We start from the raw sequence: 21,397 nt of genomic DNA, 5'->3' as shown, positions 1-21,397 counted from the left end.
CTTAGAATGTATAACATAGTTCAATGAAGCAAACAGTAAAATATGCGTAGCACAAGTAATCTATTTGCAATTATGCCAAATACTCTGCTCAGTGACATATACCAAGCATGAAAGTTGTCAAATTACGTTTTAAGCACCCAGAGTGAGATCATCAAAGATGGAGGAAAAACTCGCACTCAGGAAGGAAAGAAGCTACACTATGCATAAAAATATCCAGATATATCAAGAGTAACGGAGAATCCAAGTGATCTACACAACAGATTTGATAATTTAACCTTCTGTTTTATTAGAAGGAAACTTCCTGACAAGATTAGTATTTAAAATCCAAGCACCAAAGAACTGCATTTAAGGAGTTTGGATTCCACAGCCAGTGCCCTCCTGCACCTTCCAGGCCTTTCATTCAATTTCTCCAGAGTTAATCCTATGGACCACTAGCCAGACAGCTCACTGTGTTGATATCAAGTGCCTTGCAATGCAGGAGAATGCAGAAGCCCTAAACTTTATCCCCAAGACCTTATAAAAAAGAACTGACATCTTCATATATCACAAACAAAGAAGAAAACTGCTGTTGAGGACAACATAGATGAATTTCAATGTTGCTTTTACAGATTGAGAGAGCTTAATTTCTTTCAAAACTGGACCCTTCCACATGCCTGGTAAATGCCCTAAGCTTCTGGACTACTAGCTACTTTGGGAGGATATGTTGAATTTCTTCCTCTGACAGATTATTCCACTTAGTGATAATAATAACTATTACCTGAAACGTTAATTGAAGCTTAAGCCTCTTCAGTCCCAGGAGAGCACTTTGATAGCATGGCCCCTGGCTACTGTGGGATCTACCTTCCTCGCTCTCTAGTGATAGTGAGTCTCCATCCTGCAAAACTAAGTCATTGTAGATGAAAATATACATTGCTGGGGGAAAATAACAACAACAGGTTTTGAAGAGGAAATTTTTCATAATGTAAAATTGCTTCACTGAAAATATCCTGAAGTGGCACTGTACATGAAGCTCAACAGACATTTCCCAACTATTTTCCATCCAATCGCATCTTAAGGAAGAACAGGATAAGAATCTTCCATTTTATATACCAGTTACAAGGGCCATGCAAAATTTGCTAAAAAATTGCACCAGGAATGTTCCTACTACTGCCTGCATTGCAACTAATAACATGCTTGGCAATCCCATGTTTTCATGATGTTTTAAGATTTACACAGTTTTATTAATATGCCTAGCTCCACTTGGTATGAAGGAGACCTCAGGCAGTTTCAGAATCTAAATAAGCCATAACAGAGTAAGATGATCTTGAATACTTTCACTTCCCTCCACAGCCACCTCATCTCTAGAAAAAAGCTAGGCTGGCAGATATTCTTCCAATCTTCAGTTTTTGCAAAAGAATACAAGAAAAAGAAAAAATAGTACACTGACGTCTCTAGCACACCTGCAGGTGAAGTATTTTTCTGTGTCTTTATACTAAACCAGAAACACTGAATATTTCATAACATTGCAATGAAAGTTAGCAATACAAGGCAAACACCTATGGGCATGATTCATGCAACATCTTCCCATGAACATAACAATTTAGACTTTGGGAAGTCCTTTTATCTATTTTCACTTGTTTCAGATCTAAATCATTTTCATTTGCTAATAAAGTTATGTTTCTAACTATTTTATCACAAAAGCAATCTATTACTGAAATGGGGTTTGTTTGGTTTTTTACTCAAATAGATTCAGCTTTGGTAAAAACAAAGGAAAAAAAGAAAAACTTCCAACTCCCGATACCTGCTAAATGGCTTTTCAAAGAAAATTAGAACATGCCATTAAAATTGACAGAAAGTCAATTGGCAGATTACAAAATCCTACGAAACCCACCCCAAAACATGTACATTTTTTAGATTGTGGATCTAAAGGATTATTAGATCTGCTTTAAATTTATTTTCAGCTGTTACAACACAAAGTTATTAGATAGAAAATTATAATCCTGATTAAAGTGTCATCATCTAACACTTGGGGCACATAAAAAGTATTCAAACAGCATTTATTATTTTCATATCTAAACCAGGAACTGTTAAGAGTTTTGGTCCTTCTGTTGAGTTCAGCTGCCATGTACCATAGCGATATAGTTCTTTAGATAACCTACACCCAATTCAGTTAAAACTACACAGCGATCACTACAGTGATCCATCACATCAAGTTGCACTTAAAAGTAAATTAGGAACCAGTGCACACAGAGCGTCACTATAATGTGTTCTCTCTGCAAGTGACAAACACCGCAAACCAGCCATCTTCTACATCAACTAAAATCTCCAAGTAATTCAAAGGGTTACCACATTTTATAACACACTGCAGAAATCCATTCCTGATGTAATTAAGTTGATTGTTGATACAAGGCTTTTTTTCTGAGCACAGGCTACGCAGAAAAGCCTGAAGATCCTACTGCTTTTTACAAACATTTAACTACTGGGGTGGAAGACGGGGTGTGTGTGTGCAAAAAGCTGCTGAAAAATCAAAATCTTAACTACCATCCTATTGCTCTTCCTTAGGGGAAATATGCTATCATATTGTTTGCATGGGTGCATGACTGCATGGCACACATTGATACTGTTTAAATAATTAAGATTCCATATCAGAGTAAGAGATATGAAGCAGTCAAGATACTGCCCATGCAAAAGATGAATACTGACTCCTTTACGGGTAACAGAATCCGTTAGCAAAGTAATTTAGTAGCATATGAAGGAAAGACGATGCCAAAGAACAAGCTTTTGCAAACATTTCACTGTTTAACCAATGATAATTGGTTTGGTGAGTTGAGTTAGACAAGAAAGAAAAAAGAGAGCTGAAGACCTATAAGTTTGCCTACACAGGCAGCAAGACCAACTTTCACAATGTAATTTTTTTCTGCTTTAAAACTACTAATCAGCCTCTGCTGTCTTTTTAAGATGCACATGCACTGCCTTGGATCATGTTTTCTCTCCAAAAAATAACTCCAAAAACTATCAGCACAGCGCATGACACATTCAACCATAATATTTCATTGGGCCATATGAGCAGATGCTACCACTGCACACAAAAAAACCCTGGAGTATCAGAGTTTATTCCTCCCTCTTCCATCTCTCTATGAAATAAATACTTTATCAAGGTCTCCAATATAAATCTAATAGCTACAGCTATGTAGTTATATTGCAATATATCCTATTAGTATTTCTAGAAGATAAAATACCTAGAGATTAAGTGTATTAAAACATTGGTCTTGGCTTTATATACGCCACCAGCCATCACGAAAGTGCCCTTAATCCCTTTGAAACAACAGGGGGCAAAGGAAGCTTTTATACCTTGAACTAGCAAGCAGGGTGTATGTGCAGGTAGTAGAGCTGGAGGGGTCACAAAAGTTGCTGCATTATTCATTAATTTTTAATTGCAAACTTTTAAAAAGGTTGGGTGGCATTCCACCAATTTTAGAAAACTACACAAGAGCTGGCTGAACAGTATTTGAGTCAGTTAATATAAGTGTATTTTATGGTCTAGAAAATTTAGATTCAGTAGAAAAAAGCTCTTAAGTCAAAGATGGATCTGACAAGAACCACCTAATTAGTTCTCTTATACATATTCCACTGACAATTCAGTTGATTTAGTACAAAAAGAAGCATTTTACAAGTGCTGCAAATTCTGTAAATTCAAAGGCATCACGGAAAACTATGGAACCTATTTCACCTATTTTCGTACCTTTTCACCTTGGAGCTACCATAATAGACAAACGCTTTATGTATGTGAGCAACAGATAAATGTTTTTAATACCTTCATGACAGAGTAGGGAAGATCACAGTTTCTCCTACTTAGGTATTTCAAGAAAACATCTGACAAATGAGAGGAAGCACAGTAGCATATTTGTTTTATGGATAAACGTGCACTCAATTCATACGTGCCCCTTTGCGCTTTAGGCATGGAGGGAGAGTCCTTTTAGATGAAAATGCTTTATTCCTGGGTGATATCACAGTTTCCCCTCACAGCAGCCTTGTCTCACAATAGCATATGAGCACCTTTAACATCCTGACGTCACTCACTTAAAAGGGATAATAGACACAGGACTTCTCTCTTTTGGCTGGTTTAATTACCCCGACAGGATGCCAGGCCAGACTAGATGGTGCTTCTAGGTTCACAGTACTGTATGCATTTCTGATAAATGGGAAAAGAATAGATGACCTGGCAGAAGGCTCAGACAATAACATGTGATTTACAGGACATGAATGCAGCTACTATAAGATTTATCTGACAGCCCTCTCCGATAGTGGACTGTTGAGTATCCGATGGAATGATTTCTAGTCTGGAAAGTCTGGTACTGAGTAGCCATACACATTATTTATTTATTAGATGTTTTGGGTTGAAACCATTTTTAAATGATGCACTTCACAATGCTCAGCCATAAATTTAGTTTTAAACCCTAGAAGGGAGGTAGTGTTATTGGAATGTGTGTCAGACTGAATTAGGATGAGCAACACAACGCTTTTATAAAGTGGCCTTGAATGCAACGTCAATTCTTTCAAAAATGATATTAATGTCAAATAAGCGGGAACACTTTGCAGTAATATTAAATGAAGGATTTCTTTATGTTTTGATAGATTTATATAAATATAAGTATACACAAAGAGACACATCTTCAAAATGCAGCGTGTCTATCAAAACACGCAACTGTTTTTGTCTTAGAAAAAGCCTTTTGTCTGTATCTCAGACCACCTGTTTATCTTTCTATATTAAACATAAACCAATATATCAACATATACACACAAAAGTAAAACACAAAAGCATTGGTCTTTTTTCATATGCCAAATATATAAACCTTAAACAAAAGAAGAAATTAACCAAGTGTCACAAATTGTTTCAAAGATTGGTCTCTTTCAAAATTTTTTAAAACCATTTCACCTGGGAAAGAGCTTTATTTTCACAATTTTATCAAAAAATTACTCATGAGATATGATTATTCCATTTTGTACTTCTGAGAAAGAAAAACATTCCAGCCACAAAACTAAATAAACATCAGAAAAATTTCAGATGTTTCATAAAAACAAACCAAGCGCTTACATCGCATATACAGTGTTTAAAACAGATTTTCAGGAGGTTACCATAAAAAGCACCAGATAATCAGAGAAATCTTTCCATTTCATAAAATGATGGCTGACAAATTTGTGAAGTTTTAAATCAAATTTGCAGATACTTACTTTGTAACTATGCCACATTATTTATGTGATTAAAAACTAGTTTTTGACCTGATCTTTTGATCTTTGGCACTTCATCCTCTCCATCTCCTCTTAAAAATTAATTAAAATTTTAGCAAAAGGATATCAATTCACTTCCCACCCTATCTTGGGCCCAGACAAAAAAAAAAAAAAAAAAAAAAAAGAGAAAGGGAAAAAAAAAAAAAAGAAAAAAAATCAATCAAGCTCAACGCCATCTCCTCCCAGTATCTGTAAAATGTCGGCTTGAAATTCAATTTCATATCTCTCAAGCTTTCATGTAGCAAAAGACAGTTCACTTCTTAACAAAATAAATCACTTCTGTGATTGCCATGCTGACCTCTCTGAATTAGGAAAATTCAAAGTGAAAAATGTAATTATCACCCCAGAACAATCTGTATACATCTGGAGCTAATTTTAGATTCATTTCTCACATCATTTTTCATATTCTGCCAAAAATTACAGCTGCTATGTAACTTTAAAAAGACTTTGAGGTCTTTCTGCCTTTATTGGTTTATTTCTACTATTTCACAAAGAACAACCTCAGTCTCTCCAACTAGCACTGCTAAGCAATCACGATATCCTCAATTTGATTAGATTAGCATTAAGTGGCATTGTGACACATATGACAAATAGATGCATTAGAGCACGTCATTTATTCCTTATCCTTTCCACTTCCCAAAACCAAACAAGTGACGTACAGTACAGAGGACAACATGATTTTAAAAAAAGATTAGATTACCCTACCAAAGAAGAAGAAAAGGTCAACCACTAATTATTGATACAAGCAGCATGGATACCAAAAACTAATTTTAAAAATGGTAATATCAAGCTTTGGGCACATATTTAATACGCTTCAATGCAGACTGGTTTCACTCTAACGCATTAATGAATGAACAGCAAAACTTGTACATCAATATCTTGACAGCAAGGATTCTTTCCTATTTTAAATCAGCAGCAAATTCGTATTTTAGAAGTCGAGAACAATGACCACTTTGTGTATTGCCATATGTAAAATAACCATCTCTAAATTCCAAAAGTTCCATATGGAATATTAAATTCTTTCAGGTTAAAAATATATTCTATTTCCTGAGGAAGATGGAAAACTAGATGAACAAAGTTCTAGATACATTCATTAATAATAAGCTCACTAGAAAACATAACTACTCTTCACTAGTTCATTGTAAAATCTATTAGGTGTAATCTCCAGAAGTAATTGTTCTTATTGCACTTTATTGACAATGCAGACTATCGATTTTTCACACCTTCTATGATTCTTTCATTTGTATTCATGAAACGTCTATCAGCACACTCTAAATAAATTTGGCAATATAGGCACTAAAACGAATAAATCGATGTGAAGAAACATTAATTTTGCATTATCCTTATTCGTCAGGCAAGCAAACCATAAGGGTTGTAAATGAAGGTCAGAGGTTTTGAAATGGGTCAGAACCCTTGACCTCTAGACCAATACCATTCCCATTAAAAAAGGCTATTTTAAAGTTTTAAGTAGGGGAATTTACTACCAGAAAGGTATCATTTTTAAGGCACCAAAAGAAAGGCTCAATAAAAACAGTCTTCCATTTAATTACAAAAAAGAAAGCAAGAAACCCAAAAAGAAAATCCAATAATATAGCATACACAATTTTAAGGAGGTTCCTTAGGCTCTGGCTCTTTTCTAACCACAGGAACAGGCAATTCTCAGGTTTTTAAATATATTAAATCACTTTGCCTTTAGGAATGTAGAATTCTCCAAACTGCTGACAACCTGGGTTGCTTTCTTAAATTCTTCTCAAATTCTCACTACTTGTCAAATCAATTAGGAATGGCAGGGTTTCAAAAGTATTTATCACTCATTTTATAACCTCTACACAAAAGGAAAAACTCTATTAATTGCAGAGGATTCAGCATGTCAAGATGCAGAAATCAGCATGTTTCTATAACCTTAATATTTTATTAATCCAATTTTATCTTACAAAAATGACAGCATAGAATTACTGAGACACACCACCATCAAGGTTATGTAAATACTCAATAGTATGGTAACATAAAACCTTTAGTATCTCCTCTCTCCAATTGAATAGACACAATTACTATGATTTTTTTTTTATGAAAAGGCCTTGCACATAATCTTTACCTATTACACAGAGCCTTTAAATTTAAAGTCAAATTTAAAGTAAAATTTTAACTGTAATTTCCATTGTGCTCACAGGCAGCAATTTCAGACAACATTCTTACTTAAAGCTCACCTGAGAGCAAAGCAGCATCACCAGCTCCACGACTGAACTGCTAGATTTCATGCACACAAGACCTACAAAATGAAGAAAACAGTATATATAAATGCACCCTCATATGGCACCAGCCATTAACACAAACTATTTTGAAGTGCGATAGATTAGAAGCATTTTGACAATCAAAAGAAAGCTGAAATTCTCATACCACTTCCAGTTCAATTTTGTACTTTATCAGCACAAAATAAAAGTATGTATGTGAGAGGGAGATCATAAATTCCTTGCCTCTCATCTAAAGATGCAGCTAATAGCAATACATCGCCTCCATTATTCACAGTTTCAGAAATGTTTGTATGTCAAAATGATCAGAAGTGTGGTTAACATATGTTATATTAATCCACTGTATCTACATTTTGCTATTTCTTGAAGGATTGGGTCATTATATATGCAGAGAAGGGAAATGGCTTTATGACCTTTGCTTTCTCCATTGCGCGTTCTCCTTTCAGCCCCCAGCTATCAATCAAGTTTCCATTTTGTTTCATGGCAGCAGACATCCCAAACACTCTTATTAGTACTTTGACCCTTAACCCCACACTAAACCTTAGCAGAAGTGCAAGCAGTAACCTATTATATATTCTCAATTGTTTATAAACTAATTTGACTATTATTATTATTTGCATTCTCATTTTGGGTTGGGTTTGTCTATAACTGGTTTTTAGGCCCAAAAATTGGGATTTTTGTCTAGACAGTTCATACACTCCCAATAATTTTCCTCCTTGTTTTGGTCATCCAATCTATGAAATACCCGTCTCCCTCTGTATATGCAATCTATACTACAGTCAAAACACTTTAAAACCAGATTATCTTTTATCTTCAGACAAGAAAAAAACCTGTAACTAAATAGGATAATTACTTCCATGGCAAATAAAGCTTTGAGAAAAACCTCTTTCCTGTTATTCTTATTATATGAATGAAATAAACTTGTTCACAGGGCAGCTTCCATTAAAATGTTTATCAGCTAAGGCGATACCCACATGTATATTCAAAAGTAGAACCCCATCCTTTTCAGTCTTACAGAAGATAATTCATACCCTTTTTCCTGCCACTCCTTCCTACCCCAAAAGGTAGGCAAGCTAAATTCCTAAAGTAAATAACTTTAATTTCAGTGAAGTTTACTGAAGTCTGAATTTTTTCATATCAGCAGTCTTCAGCAAAACATTTTTCAGTATTTGATACTCTAATTGTGTTTCTGACAATGTTAACCATATTCAGCGCTACATACAGGATGCCTGTCCTAATCCACAAACGAAGTAGTTTCAAAAATGTTTTTATAAAAAGAACTTTAATTCCCCAGGAAGCAACTAGATCTACTAGTGCAAATACAGCTCATGTGCAAGTGATCAGCTCAAATAAAGCAACCATGAGCTTCTAACGTAGGAGTGCTTCATTACTTGAATCTGTAACAAGCTCAAGCCCTAATTCAATTCACCCACCACTTCAACTGGACAAAACCTGCAATTTTCACTCTAAAAATCAGTGGACAAATAAATTTATATGATATAACCAGATTATGAGAAAACTGAAAAAAAAAAAGGCGTCCACTACTAAATTCATGGTGATCCAATAAATACATTTTTTTAAATTGAGAACATTAATGTCTGCACTGCAGAACTGAGCCTCATTTTTAAACAGAGAGAAACCCACCAGTAGAAGACTCAACCATCTCAAGCCAACACCAGGAAGAGCCATAATCATTGTGCACCTGAATCTTCATCTGATAGATGATAGATGCTGATAGAGCTCCCAAGAAGCCTTCTGTTACAATATCACAGTAAAAATGCAAGGTCTTTGTACTTAATGTCCTTCACTATACTCTATACTTTGTATCAAATGTTATCCCTGACACCAAGTTTTCTTTTTAAGGCCACAAAACACGTTTCACATATGCCAGCTTCTATGGGACAATTTTCTGGAAGAGTTGGAAAACGAAGGAAGAGGCAACAGCATTTGGTCCCACGTAATGAGATATAGGAAACTATGAGATGAGATGGAGGCAAAGAGATGGAGGTACAGGAATGGCAAAGATGAGGAGGCAATGACAATGACCTCAGAGGGCTAAAGACAGAAGGAACACGAGGCAGCAAACTCCAGCGGACAGCACTGTGTGGGAAGGCAGGAAGAAAGCTTCTAAGGCAGAGCCAGCAGAAGGGGAAAAAAAAAACCACAAACCAAAAACCAACCAGAAATTTTGAGTCTCCAAGCTAAAAGTACACATAAGCACACATAAAAAAACCTCTTTTTAAATGGAAACTTACTTGTACCTTCTATCAGCAACTCTTGCCCATGGCTGCCCAAAAGAGTCCGAGAAAGAAAGGGAGCAAAATCCACAAAAATCTCTCTCAAAAGTGGGGCAGCTTTTTCCAAAGCATGTTCAAGTCTGTCTGTAATACTAGTAGAGAGACACATGTGGTTAACAAAAAAGAAAGTTGCTGAAATTTTGTAGAAAGGGATATAGTTTTTGGCAACGTTTAAGTGATATACAAGTATAAGAAGAATCAGTAATCTGACACTCATTTTCCCAAACCTTCATTAGGGATCAAATGTCAGCAAAACAACCTTCTGAAGTGATGTGGAATCAGAATATCAACTGTACTATCACAAATGCGAGTCACAGCACAGCTGTCCAGGTGAAGAAGTTACCTCATATTTGAAGCAGAATCCTCAGGCACTGAAGAAACTGTAGGGACAGATGGCAATTTTGAATTAGATGACCCCCTTCCTACAAGAGAAAGTAATAAATAAACAAATTATATAAGAAAACATGCCAGAGGTTAGACAACTGGACCAGAAACTAAAGCAACGAGCTCAACCTTTGACAAACCATGGTCTTCAAGTGTGTGTGAGGACTAGGTAAACCCTTTCACCTCTTTGTACCTCAAACTTCTTTTGCTGTAAGATTCCTGTTTACTTACACTCATATTTACCAGGTATGTAATGGTGAGCTTTTTAGATTTTGCTCTAGCAGAAAAAGAAAGTAGTTCAAGGAAGCGTTGCAGGTTGCTTTGTCAAGGATGTCAGACTAGACTGCAGTGATCCCTTCTGCCCGTATAAGCCATGATTGTCTATGAACAAATTTAAGAACACTTACAACCTTAAGCAGTGACTACACATAATGTCTTATACCCTTAATACTCCTGTAGTGTACTAATATACACTAATACTAGTATATACTAATATAAAGGTAACATTTTAAAGCATCTCTTTTGATTACTGGAAGTGCTCATCCTATTTCAGGTGACTTGCCCAGAAAACCTTTAACTTTTTGTCTAAAATTAAAACACATTTGTGTAAAAATGAAGCAGAATACAGAGTGAGTGGGTATTTTCAACAGCCTGGCTTAAATTTTTGCAACACTGTGATTCTGACAAAGACAGCTATGATAAAATTCTCCATTGCACTGCCAGCATCATTAGCATGATGGCAGTGGTATAACCTCATTTATGAGTTATTAACTTTGCCACATCAATTATTCAAAGGTTGATAGGGAACACTGGGTCATTTATGTATCCTACGCTTACAAAAAAAACCGCAATCGTGTTATGTCAAATTGACATTACATGGCTCTCATCAGCAGAGTAGGAATCTGTAAATACTGAATTCTGCTGTTCAGTATATACAGAGAAATACAGCCTCCATACTGCAGTATGGATTGGTATTAGCAATGATGAAGGGGGGGTAAGCAAGACAGCCAGAGATTTCACAGATATTTGCTGCCAGGATAGGAATGGTGACTCACAAATCTTGTATTGCATTCCAAACTATAGAGAGGAATGAATCTTAGCAGACAGATTGCTGTGCATTTCCCAAGAGCATGACTGCTTCTGGTCCATCTGCAATCCTATCTCTTTCCAACCTTAGACCCTGTCCTATTCTCTTCCCTCTCACCTCGCCAGTTTCAGATTCTTATGCTGCTAGAAGGGGGGGTGAGAGAGAGAGAAAGAAAAAAGCATGAAAGAGTTTAATCATTTCAGTTCTCACATCTACCTTAGCAAAGACACAACCCTTCTCCGAACTATAACTAGAAAAATTCCTGATCGTCCCACCTACACTGGAGCGAGCTCAGTTAAATGCAACCTGTCTGGAAATAAGCTGCTAAGATCTTAAAAGTGTCTACCAAAATGTGTCAGCTGCAACTTTTCAAAGTCTTTCTACTTGACTGAAGTGGAATAGATTTGTAAAAAGATGCCAAAGACAGAGCCCTGAGATACTAAGTTTATACCTCCTGTCAAAATTCAAACTTCTGCTCCAAAACACTGGCACCCAGAGCTTCCCCCAGAAATGTTGGGGCTTGCCGGGGGGGGGCGGTGCTTCTGTCTGGAGAAGATATTTTTCTCTAATCTTTCTTCAAAGGGAGCACAGAAACTAATAAATTAAACTACTGCATCAAAATGGTAAATACTTTTGCTCTTATTGCTTTTTCTTTCTTCATAGGTAGGAGATACCTTTGTGAATGTGATTCACTTACACTTAATAAATTCATAAATTCAACATGAAGCTCTTATTTTGACTTTTGTACGGGATGATGGAGTCAGAAAGAAATTTTTGGTGGGTCATACAAAATGAAGGACAAGCAAGTGGGGAACAAAGCATTAGCTGAAAGCAAGGCGGAATCCAAATCTTCTGGGCATTGTTTCCTAAATAACTTATATAATAAAGGCAAATCAAAGATATATTTCTGAAAATTTCAATGGTGATGGCTAGATTCTATAAATATTTTCAAGTATTTTCATGGATATAATTCCATTTCTTTATGATCTAGTTTTACATAGTGAAACCACCAAAAAGTATTTTGAGTATTCCCAAAGGAAAAGCAGTCAAATTATGTGCCAAAAATTAGAACGATGCCTCCAGTACAGAAGAACCAAAACAAAGCCCACAGAAGGCAACAAACCACATGATATGACAGTTTTAAAGATTCCAGTTGTTTGTGGGATACTGGGATATTTAATACGTACAGTCTTTCCCCCCCTCCATGCATTAATACTTAAGTAAGCACAATACACTGCCTGTTAACTCTTAAGCCCCTTATGACTTAAAAGCAATTATTTCTTTTCCATGAATACCTTTATATTAAAATTTCACTAGAATTCCCAGCTTTTTCCCGTAAGTCCAACATCCCTACTCTCATTAAACAAGTCTCTCTAATTTGAAAATATTCTTCAGTCCACAAGCCCATATGCTGTCCATAAAGGGAAATCAGCACAGTGATCTGGGTAGTTCAACAGAACACAAAACCGAAATGGCATCCAAAGCCTTCAAAATAAGAAAGTCATCTCAACATGCAGATTGCACGTGCAGAATGTCTTGTTATGTAAGCGCTTGCATTCTTTTTACCACATATAAAATCTGTGACCAGTAATCCACTGATTATTGGGTATGTTAGGAAGTCAAAAGTATATACAACTACAATCCCACCGTATTAAATGTGTATCAAAATCAAGGATCACTTTATCGGTAAAAGATAAGACTTCAACAGTGCAGCATGGGAGCGTGAGCTTTACAGTTAAATGAGACGAAAGTAATTCAATGCAATATTTAGGCCACAAGCAAAATAACTGAAGGAGAAATTAGAAATAAATTCATGGGAAACATCTGCAAGGACAATGAAAGGGCATAATAGCCATCATGAGGCTAATAGAGAGACATACACTCAATCCAGGGTAACTTGGATTTATTTTTTGTTGCTTTATTTTGTGGGACGTGTTGGGGTTTCTTTTGTTTGGTTTTCTGGTTTTACACACAAAGGCATTGGGAAAAAAACACAGTGGGAGGTAAAGGAAATCAGTGACAACACAGATAGGACATGGATTTTTTTCTTTTAGAAATCAAAACCAAAATTTTTTCTTCTAGAAATCAAAACAAATTGTGCATAGCAGATTAGTTAAACTCTATGAAGTTTTAAGTTAAAATCAACTTTTAAATATAGAATCAATTTAATATAAAATCAACTTATAAATATAGACATAATAGAAAAAGCACTGATAATTTGAATTTGACAACAGCATAAGGCAGGCACCTATATAAACTGATATTCTTTTTGAAGATTATGTAAGGATATTTATGGCCTGAATTTCTTCATGCTTATCATCACTGAAATCCACATTCCAAACTCAGATATATTTCACTAAAAGGGCTGAATCTCAGATATATCACAGCCAAGAATTTCGGGGGTGTGGGGGGGTGTAGGGGGTGTGTGTTAGGTAGGATTAGGCACAGTAATTTTTGCATTCAAATTTTGTTTCATGGAAGTACTTTTTTGACTTTAACTCAGAAGAGGCTTTTTATTCTACTATTTTTCCTGCCTTCGGAAAAAAAAATTAAAATACTTCAGTAGCATATTTTCATCCACAACACACATGTGGGTAAGTGCAGTAGCTACTTCAAACATGTGGAACTAAACTTACTTATCTCTTCCTTATCCTTTCACTGATAAACTGGCTCCTTCAAACTGACAGTTTTACAGACATTTGCAAGAACATAAAAGAAAATGCAAATAGATCATCTGTCTAGCACCCTTACAGTGAAACCTTATTGTTTACTCAAGGTCCCCAAGGGTCTAAACAAATAATGTCTCTAGTAATAAAATATTGTTAAAGAAACTCCTTGTGCAAGATACTTATGCTTTTGCATATACACTTACAAAGTGCGCTTGGCAACACACAAGCAGTGCATCATATACTTTACTCTGGCAGGATGGAGATGAGATTAAAAAAAAAAAAAAGAGGAGTTGAATTAAATAACCATACCTCTTAATTTTGTACAACAGACCTACGATACATAAATACACTGATGCCCTTATGAAAGGAGTATCTGGCAAAATAGCGAGCTCATTCAAAAATACACTTCCGGGGCTGGAAGCGTACAATGCAAGACTGCAGTGAAAGGTTTTACAAGCTAATATAAGGGATCTGTTACATAAACACATCTGTAGGTTAAACCAAAACAGATTTCATGAAACAATGGTGCACTCACTAAAGAGAAGTTGCTTTATTAATACTGAAAGAGTATTAAACTATTTCCATTGTATATCGTCAGCATTTCAGATTTTTTGAAGTGTCACTGCTTTCGTAACTAGCCTTCAACTACTGTCCCTGTAAAGTCAGAATTCTGTTTGAAATAGTTACTATAATCCAGTGAATGTCTCAAACTACCTCCTGCACTGACGGCAACTCACTTTGCATTCATTTTTCTTTAGCTTGTCCCCCGTTAACTTATTTTATTGCAAGACTTCAAGGTTATTTTCACCTATGGATAAAAATCAGTGAATACCGTTCTTTACAAAACAAGCCAACCGCGGGAGAAAATTTACATTTTCCTATATGTAGGTCTAGAATTCAGGGGTCACAACTCCTTTTGTACCTCCTGTTACTGCTTACTCCCAGGTTTCTTCCACGTATCCACCTCCTTTTTCACCTCAGCCTTTGACACAGCCTTGTTTATGACTCCACACTTTGAGGAACAGCCCACGTCTCTGCTCAGGAGAAGCAGAAATCCTGCTGGCAACTCCGTGTGGCTCAGAGGCAAAACAAGTAAAACTCAAAGAATTTCAAGAAAGAGGCAACAGAAATTGAGTGGAATTTCTCAGTGTTTTCTACACTCAGAGTCATTAAGGACAACATGTAATTCAGTCCTGCTTCCTACAGACTTTTCCACTCCCTCTTTATATAAATTATGTTTGAAGAACCATTTGCAAACTGAATAGTGAAATCCTCAAAATCGCAATCTTTACCGTGAAACACAAATAAAGCACATGTGAAATCCTTCAAGTACATAAACAGAGAAACTCAGAGCATCAGAGGAAACAGTGGGAGTGCAAACTGCAAAACAGTTCAAAAAAATTCACACCACTTTGGAACATTACAGCTGTAATTGAAACATTTAAAAGGAAAACGAAGTGACAAACAGAAGTACAAGCATTCCACTAGCATATTCACAGTAGCTCAGATAACTCTGCCAAGTTCTGCCTATCCAAACGTTAGTCTTGCCTTTCCAATAGCCCCTCCTCAACACATCATGTGTAAAATCTCTGCATCAAATCTCCCATTCAGCCTATGAGCCAATCCAAGGAAGAAACAACTTGAGGAAATTCCTCCTTCTCGGGTTATTTCTAGTAAATTTGCTCTTCTGCTCAATACCACCCTCCATAAGAGACAAATGACTGGCTCAACATGGGCCACGAAGGGGCTTTATTTTCTCCATTCATTTCCAAGATCTTTCAACAATTGGAGTAGCTATTCCAGCAGACCAACAACCCAAATATCATCCATCAGGAACATACTAGTGGGAAAGTTCAGACTACAAGGGGAACATTTGTATTTCAGTAAAGGCTTTTTGTGCTGTGAAATACTCTGTGGCTTGAATGAGTAAAGGTGAAGAAACTTCTCCTGCAAAAACGCCAGGCTGTCCAAGGCCAAAACATGTTTTCACCCTCTTTCAAAGTATCAGAGGAACAGAGTGAGCCTAGATGGTTATCTTTGCAGCTTGTCAACACTTTGTATTTGGTAGGCCAGGACATGTCACATCCACTTGATATGAGCTTAGGACAATCTCAAGGGTCAAATATCTGAGATACTCACAGACCTTGAGCTACAGGCAAGATACAGACTTCAGGAAAAAGTATTGGGAAGGAGGTTGATGAATCCTGAGCACACACAAATGGCAATGGAGGCATCTGGAACCACATAGACTGACTAATATTTTAACGCAGATCCTACCTTGACCAAGCAATTTTGACATCACATCTACAGGTGGAGGATGCCCACATACTATATAAAACTTATACACATATCATGCTTATGTACACATTACAACTAAAACACTATCACTTGATGTTTAATCCCATTTCAATGTCTGTATCTCCAGTTCTTCTCTGTTTTGGAGTAAATTGACACAAGTCTCCACAGTAAAGCATTTTATGTTATTATATTGAGGTTCTTTGCTTAATCAGTTTTTAACACATATCAAACAAATGCATACAAAACTCACTTTAAAAAATCCTTTGATTTTAGAAAAAAACAGCTGAAATGTATTTTTAAATATAGCAATTATATTTAATAAATAGTCTTCATATAAAATACCAAAAAGCCCAGAATTTATATTCACTACATAAAATTCTAGTCTCAGCACTTTAAAAAAATTATTTTCTTAATTTTTTTTTCTTAATTACAAAAGTGAACAGACTTACAATGAATGTTAGCTGACAAAAATGAGAACAGTGTATTGATTGCTGCATGAAGGGAAAATTAGTGAAAAACATGATCTGAATTCAGGGGAAATTACATATATTTTGGTTTTATAGGAAGCTTGCTTATTGCTACTTGTATCCTCAAATAAAAAAAGTTAAAGGCCTTATACAGAACTTTATTTCAAACTTAAACGTGTGCAATTTACATGAACAACATAAATGTAAACCACTCCAACTCTGCAAAAATTTTGTTTCCATGCCATTATTTTACTGGGGAAAAAAGAAACAGTTTCACATTTTAATCTGTTTAAGGCACAATTTCACTTACCCCTTTACCTTTTCTTTTAATTATTTAGATAGCCAGTCTAAACATGTCTACTATTTTTAATCCCGATTAGTTTCTTTTTATGCATATCAGTTCAGATTACATGTCCAATTTTTGCCAAAACTCCCAGACATGATGGAAGTCACACAGTTACAAACTACATCAGTATTGTTTACTGTCTGGATTTCTTATACATTCTACAGGCACAGGAGTACTTATTTTTCCTTCTATACATTCTTAAAACATTGACTAAATCTGAAAATGAATTTTCATCTGTTTTGTTTCTATTAAAACCAAGTGAACACTGACTTCAGAAATTGTAATAATTAAACCCGCATCTAACCTGGGTAAACCAGTAAGAAGTTAACAAATTAGCAATTATTTTAAACCATTTCAATGTAAGTAAGGTTTTATTATTTTAAAAACAGATTAGCTGCTCAGAGCCAATCTTCCCCAACAAACTGTGACATTTTAAGACAGCTTATTTTCCTAGCCCAAACAATACTCCTAGACTAGTGCTACCTCCTGCAATTTCGGTGACAAAATGGATTCTCCCTTTTGCAAAGAATAAGAACATACTAGATTTCAATAGCTTTTTTTTTTTCCTTTACCATGGCTGGAACAAAACCTTTTTTATTTTCCCGAGAAATGCAATAGGCAGTTGAAGATGGCAACAAATATCTTCCAGACACACAAGTACTAGAGGACATGACAATGATTACATTTTTTTTCCTCAGTCTTTGCAATTTGGATGTAAATTCACAAAAACAGGAAGTAAGAAACTCAAACACTGAAAAGAAATGCCAATAATCAGGCATAGATTGAGATTTCCTTGATTAAGATGCAAATCAGTTCTAAGTCTTGACGTTAAGCTTAATGGGCACAAACAATTATGAGATCTTACACAGCCTTGTGACTTAAACATGGCTAAGTAGAAAAGCATGCCTTTGACACAGCATATAAGGTTAAACATCATTTATCTCATACAGAACGACCAGAGAGACTACGGGTTCAAAGGACCACTTGCTTATAAACAACCTACTCAATTTTGTCCCCACTGAAAAAACTGTCTAAAGCAATTAGTTCAGCATCAACACTGACTTTGACCTCAGGCTAAAGCTATTGGAAACACTTGTATATAATTTTCAGTCCTACTTAGCACTAACACACTAACACTATCCTTGGACAAATACCCTACAATTAATAAATAAGATTATATTTTACATAACAAAAAATCTGTAACTAAAAGTAGTCTTTAGAATACACCATAATAGAAGTTCATATAGTATGCCCGCTTTACAAAAACTGGGAGAAATTTTGAAATTATGACAAATATTGCTCAGTCATTTGCATTTGTTCTGCTAGATGAAGGCAAAAGGAGACCCCCAAAAAGTTTAGTAAAGCTTTTCTTTTTTTACAATACAACACTACTTTTGTATTTTTTTTAAATATATAAACAGGTTGGTTTTTACATTTGTGTAGCTACAACATCAAAACTAGGAAAAATGCCCAAAATGATTTTGGGGATAAACTCTCAGAAAAGATAAAAAAAGAATGAATTCTTATACTCATGAACCCATATAATGTCACTGTCTATTGGTCCAGTTTAACCTAGAGAGCCTTGTCTATTTTCCTGTAAAGTATCTGATACTGGTCTTTGTTAGAGACGTGGACACCGAATGCAGGCCTGCAAGCTGCTATGCGAGGGCATATGACAAAGCTATAGCCAAAGTAGTCTGCAGGATACAAAGGCCTCAAAGGTCCCGTTATACTGCATACACTCAGTAGTTAAAAAAAAAAAAAAGGGTAAAACACCATCTTCCCAGATCATTGGCACATTTTCCTCTAAGAAAGTACAACCAGCAATAAGTAACAATATTCTTAGCATAAGCAAGACTCATACATAAACAGAAAATATATATATACACACATTAATCAGTATTACAACCAAAGGCAACTGCTGGCAATGTCTGAAAAACAACTGTTCTCCTCTACAGTGTTCTGAGATATGGAAAACTATTGAAAAACATCTCACCTTCACATAGCATATAACAAAAAAACACGTAACAAAAACTTGTTCATTTTTATTCAGAGTGAATGGTGAGGGAGGGAGAAGCAAGAGAGGACGGGTTGGGATTTAAGTTGTTTAATTTACCCTTACTCACCAGGAGATTCTCCTGACAAATCTGGGGCTTGGGCTGAATCTAAAGAAGAAACCACACTGACAGCATTTGTAGGAATACCCATAGCAGCAGCAGAAGAGGAAACGGTTGATTTCTTCGTTGGTACAATGACACTCCTAGGTGAAGAGAAAAAGTTAGTAAATGATATTGTATGAAGGTTCACACATCACGATCTTTGTTTACATATCTAGCACATACACTTCTATGTCCTGCAAAAGTACCGTTCCTACACTATTTTCTTCTTCGATCATCTTTGGCCATCTACCTTAACATAAATGACACTTCACCCTTGTTTGGTTTTTATGGTACTTTTTAATATCTCATCCACTTCTGCAAAATCCCTGACAAACAAGCACGCAGTTAGAAGTTCAGCAAGAAAAGTGACCTGCAAATAGGTTTTACTTTTCACCTTGGTTTCCCTAAGATTTTGTTTTTCATTTCAGACAACTATTTACAAAAGATATCACAATATTCAAATTGAAAACATTAAGATAAATTATCAGCACTGAAGGTTGCCTTGACAGTATACTACTACTGGTATTCTAACGCAGAACAGAAGACTAATTGAAGGAGGATATATTATAGCTAAAGACTTGCTAACACGTATCTGCATGCACATACAAACACACATCTTAAAAATATGGCTAAGGCATGAATTTGAGTATATCATGCCAATCAAGTTTTACTTACATAACAAATCAAAACATTATTTGAAGAAAGAATCTGCATTTTTTTATACAAGTTAAATGTCAGGCCTTACAGTCAGCATTAAAGATTACACAAGAGGAAAAGATGCAAAGTGACAAGTTAGGCATGGAGATTTATCTCACGTGTTACTAAGACATCTATTTATGCTCTACCAATTTCATTTAAATTGTAGTACTTTATTCCAAATACCTAAAAGGCCTTGTTAAGCATACGTTAAAGGCATTTTTAATTGCAAGTTAGCTCCATAAACATGCAAAAACCCAGCTAATGAGGTAAAGAGTACAGCTGATATATAATGCACTCCCACAGCAGCGCTTACTTTTAATTACCTGGTGTTAACCGTAAGCCGAAAGTCTTCAACATTCAATTTATTTAATCACATCTTTTGTTGACAGTACTATAACTACACACTGAAAGTATTCCCTTAATAGCTTTAAAGTATTAATTTTTCTAAATAAAGTAACTTAGAAACTTGACCCAAATTCAGGTGTGATAACAACCAAAGTAGTTCTGTCAAATATTTCTAAAATAGTTCTTGCTAGAATGGGAAAAGAGGACTGTATTTGGTTCCCTTCTTCAGTCCAAAGAATGTCACAGAAGCTAGACCACATTACTGATTAAATCAACCCTTCTTAATGGCAGGAGTAGGCAGGCACCATACTTGGAGGCAGTACGTGTCATATCATTATAAGGGTGACTGCTAATGTTAACTATACACTAAAAAAATAGAAGCAACAACACCTGAGCCCCAAGTCAAGATATTGTGCCTAAACCATGAATTTTGCTCATATGTTCATGCCAGTTTCCCTGAAACATGAACAATGCACTAGAAAACAATTCATATATTTAGACTGTCTTCTAAATTATAGCCATGTTACCAATTAACTTTGCATCACCCAGGTATAAGAAGGGGATCTTTTGCTCAAGATTCTGTGACATTCATTGTCCAGAAACTGTTACTACTACTCTATAACACACATTCAAATACCTGGAAGGGGCTGGGAAATTAATACAAGATTACTGGGTACAACATGCACCCACACATAGTAAACTTTTGGACATTTCTCCAACATTCATGATCCAGCACTGAAGCCCACGTGTATTCCTTTACAGATTTTAAGTTCTTTTACTACTTTTTATAGGTATCCAATTCAAGAAATACTGCTCAATAATATTAAACCCAAATCGTACAGACATATTACAAATACGTGCCTGTTCATGTGGACTCTGTGATATCTCAGTGCACGAGCTGGAAATATTTCTTTGCACACCCACTAAGTTACAGAAACACTTATCCATTTGCTTGCTAACTAATACACACACAGTTATGTTGGATGCAAGACAATATAGGGGAATGTTTAGTAACAAATTTTGGTGCACATGTAGATGGCAATTGTGTACATACAGGTAGTGTCTGTTCAAAACATATAATTAACATAATTAATTTTAAATTGGAAAACACCAAATTACCTTGAGGGTA

The 21,397-nt window shown here is 35.6% G+C and overlaps 1 protein-coding gene across 1 annotated transcript in view; it reads right to left on the bottom strand.

Annotated features, from left to right (window-relative positions):
* The window catches only part of LRBA (LPS responsive beige-like anchor protein), a 419,175-nt gene that overhangs the window by 299,122 nt on the left and 98,656 nt on the right, over positions 1–21,397 (bottom strand). Inside the window, exons 31-34 of the mRNA XM_075090413.1 lie at positions 19,192–19,325; positions 10,158–10,236; positions 9,773–9,906; positions 7,476–7,537 (exon numbers count right to left, since the gene is read on the bottom strand). Coding sequence (XP_074946514.1) covers positions 7,476–7,537; positions 9,773–9,906; positions 10,158–10,236; positions 19,192–19,325 — 409 coding nt within the window. The remainder of the gene's footprint in view (positions 1–7,475; positions 7,538–9,772; positions 9,907–10,157; positions 10,237–19,191; positions 19,326–21,397) is intronic.

The sequence above is a fragment of the Phalacrocorax aristotelis genome, chromosome 4 (assembly GCF_949628215.1).
Source record: "Phalacrocorax aristotelis chromosome 4, bGulAri2.1, whole genome shotgun sequence".
In the NCBI taxonomy this organism is placed as follows: Eukaryota; Metazoa; Chordata; class Aves; order Suliformes; family Phalacrocoracidae; genus Phalacrocorax; species Phalacrocorax aristotelis.
This window is presented reverse-complemented; position numbering and strand designations above follow the sequence as displayed.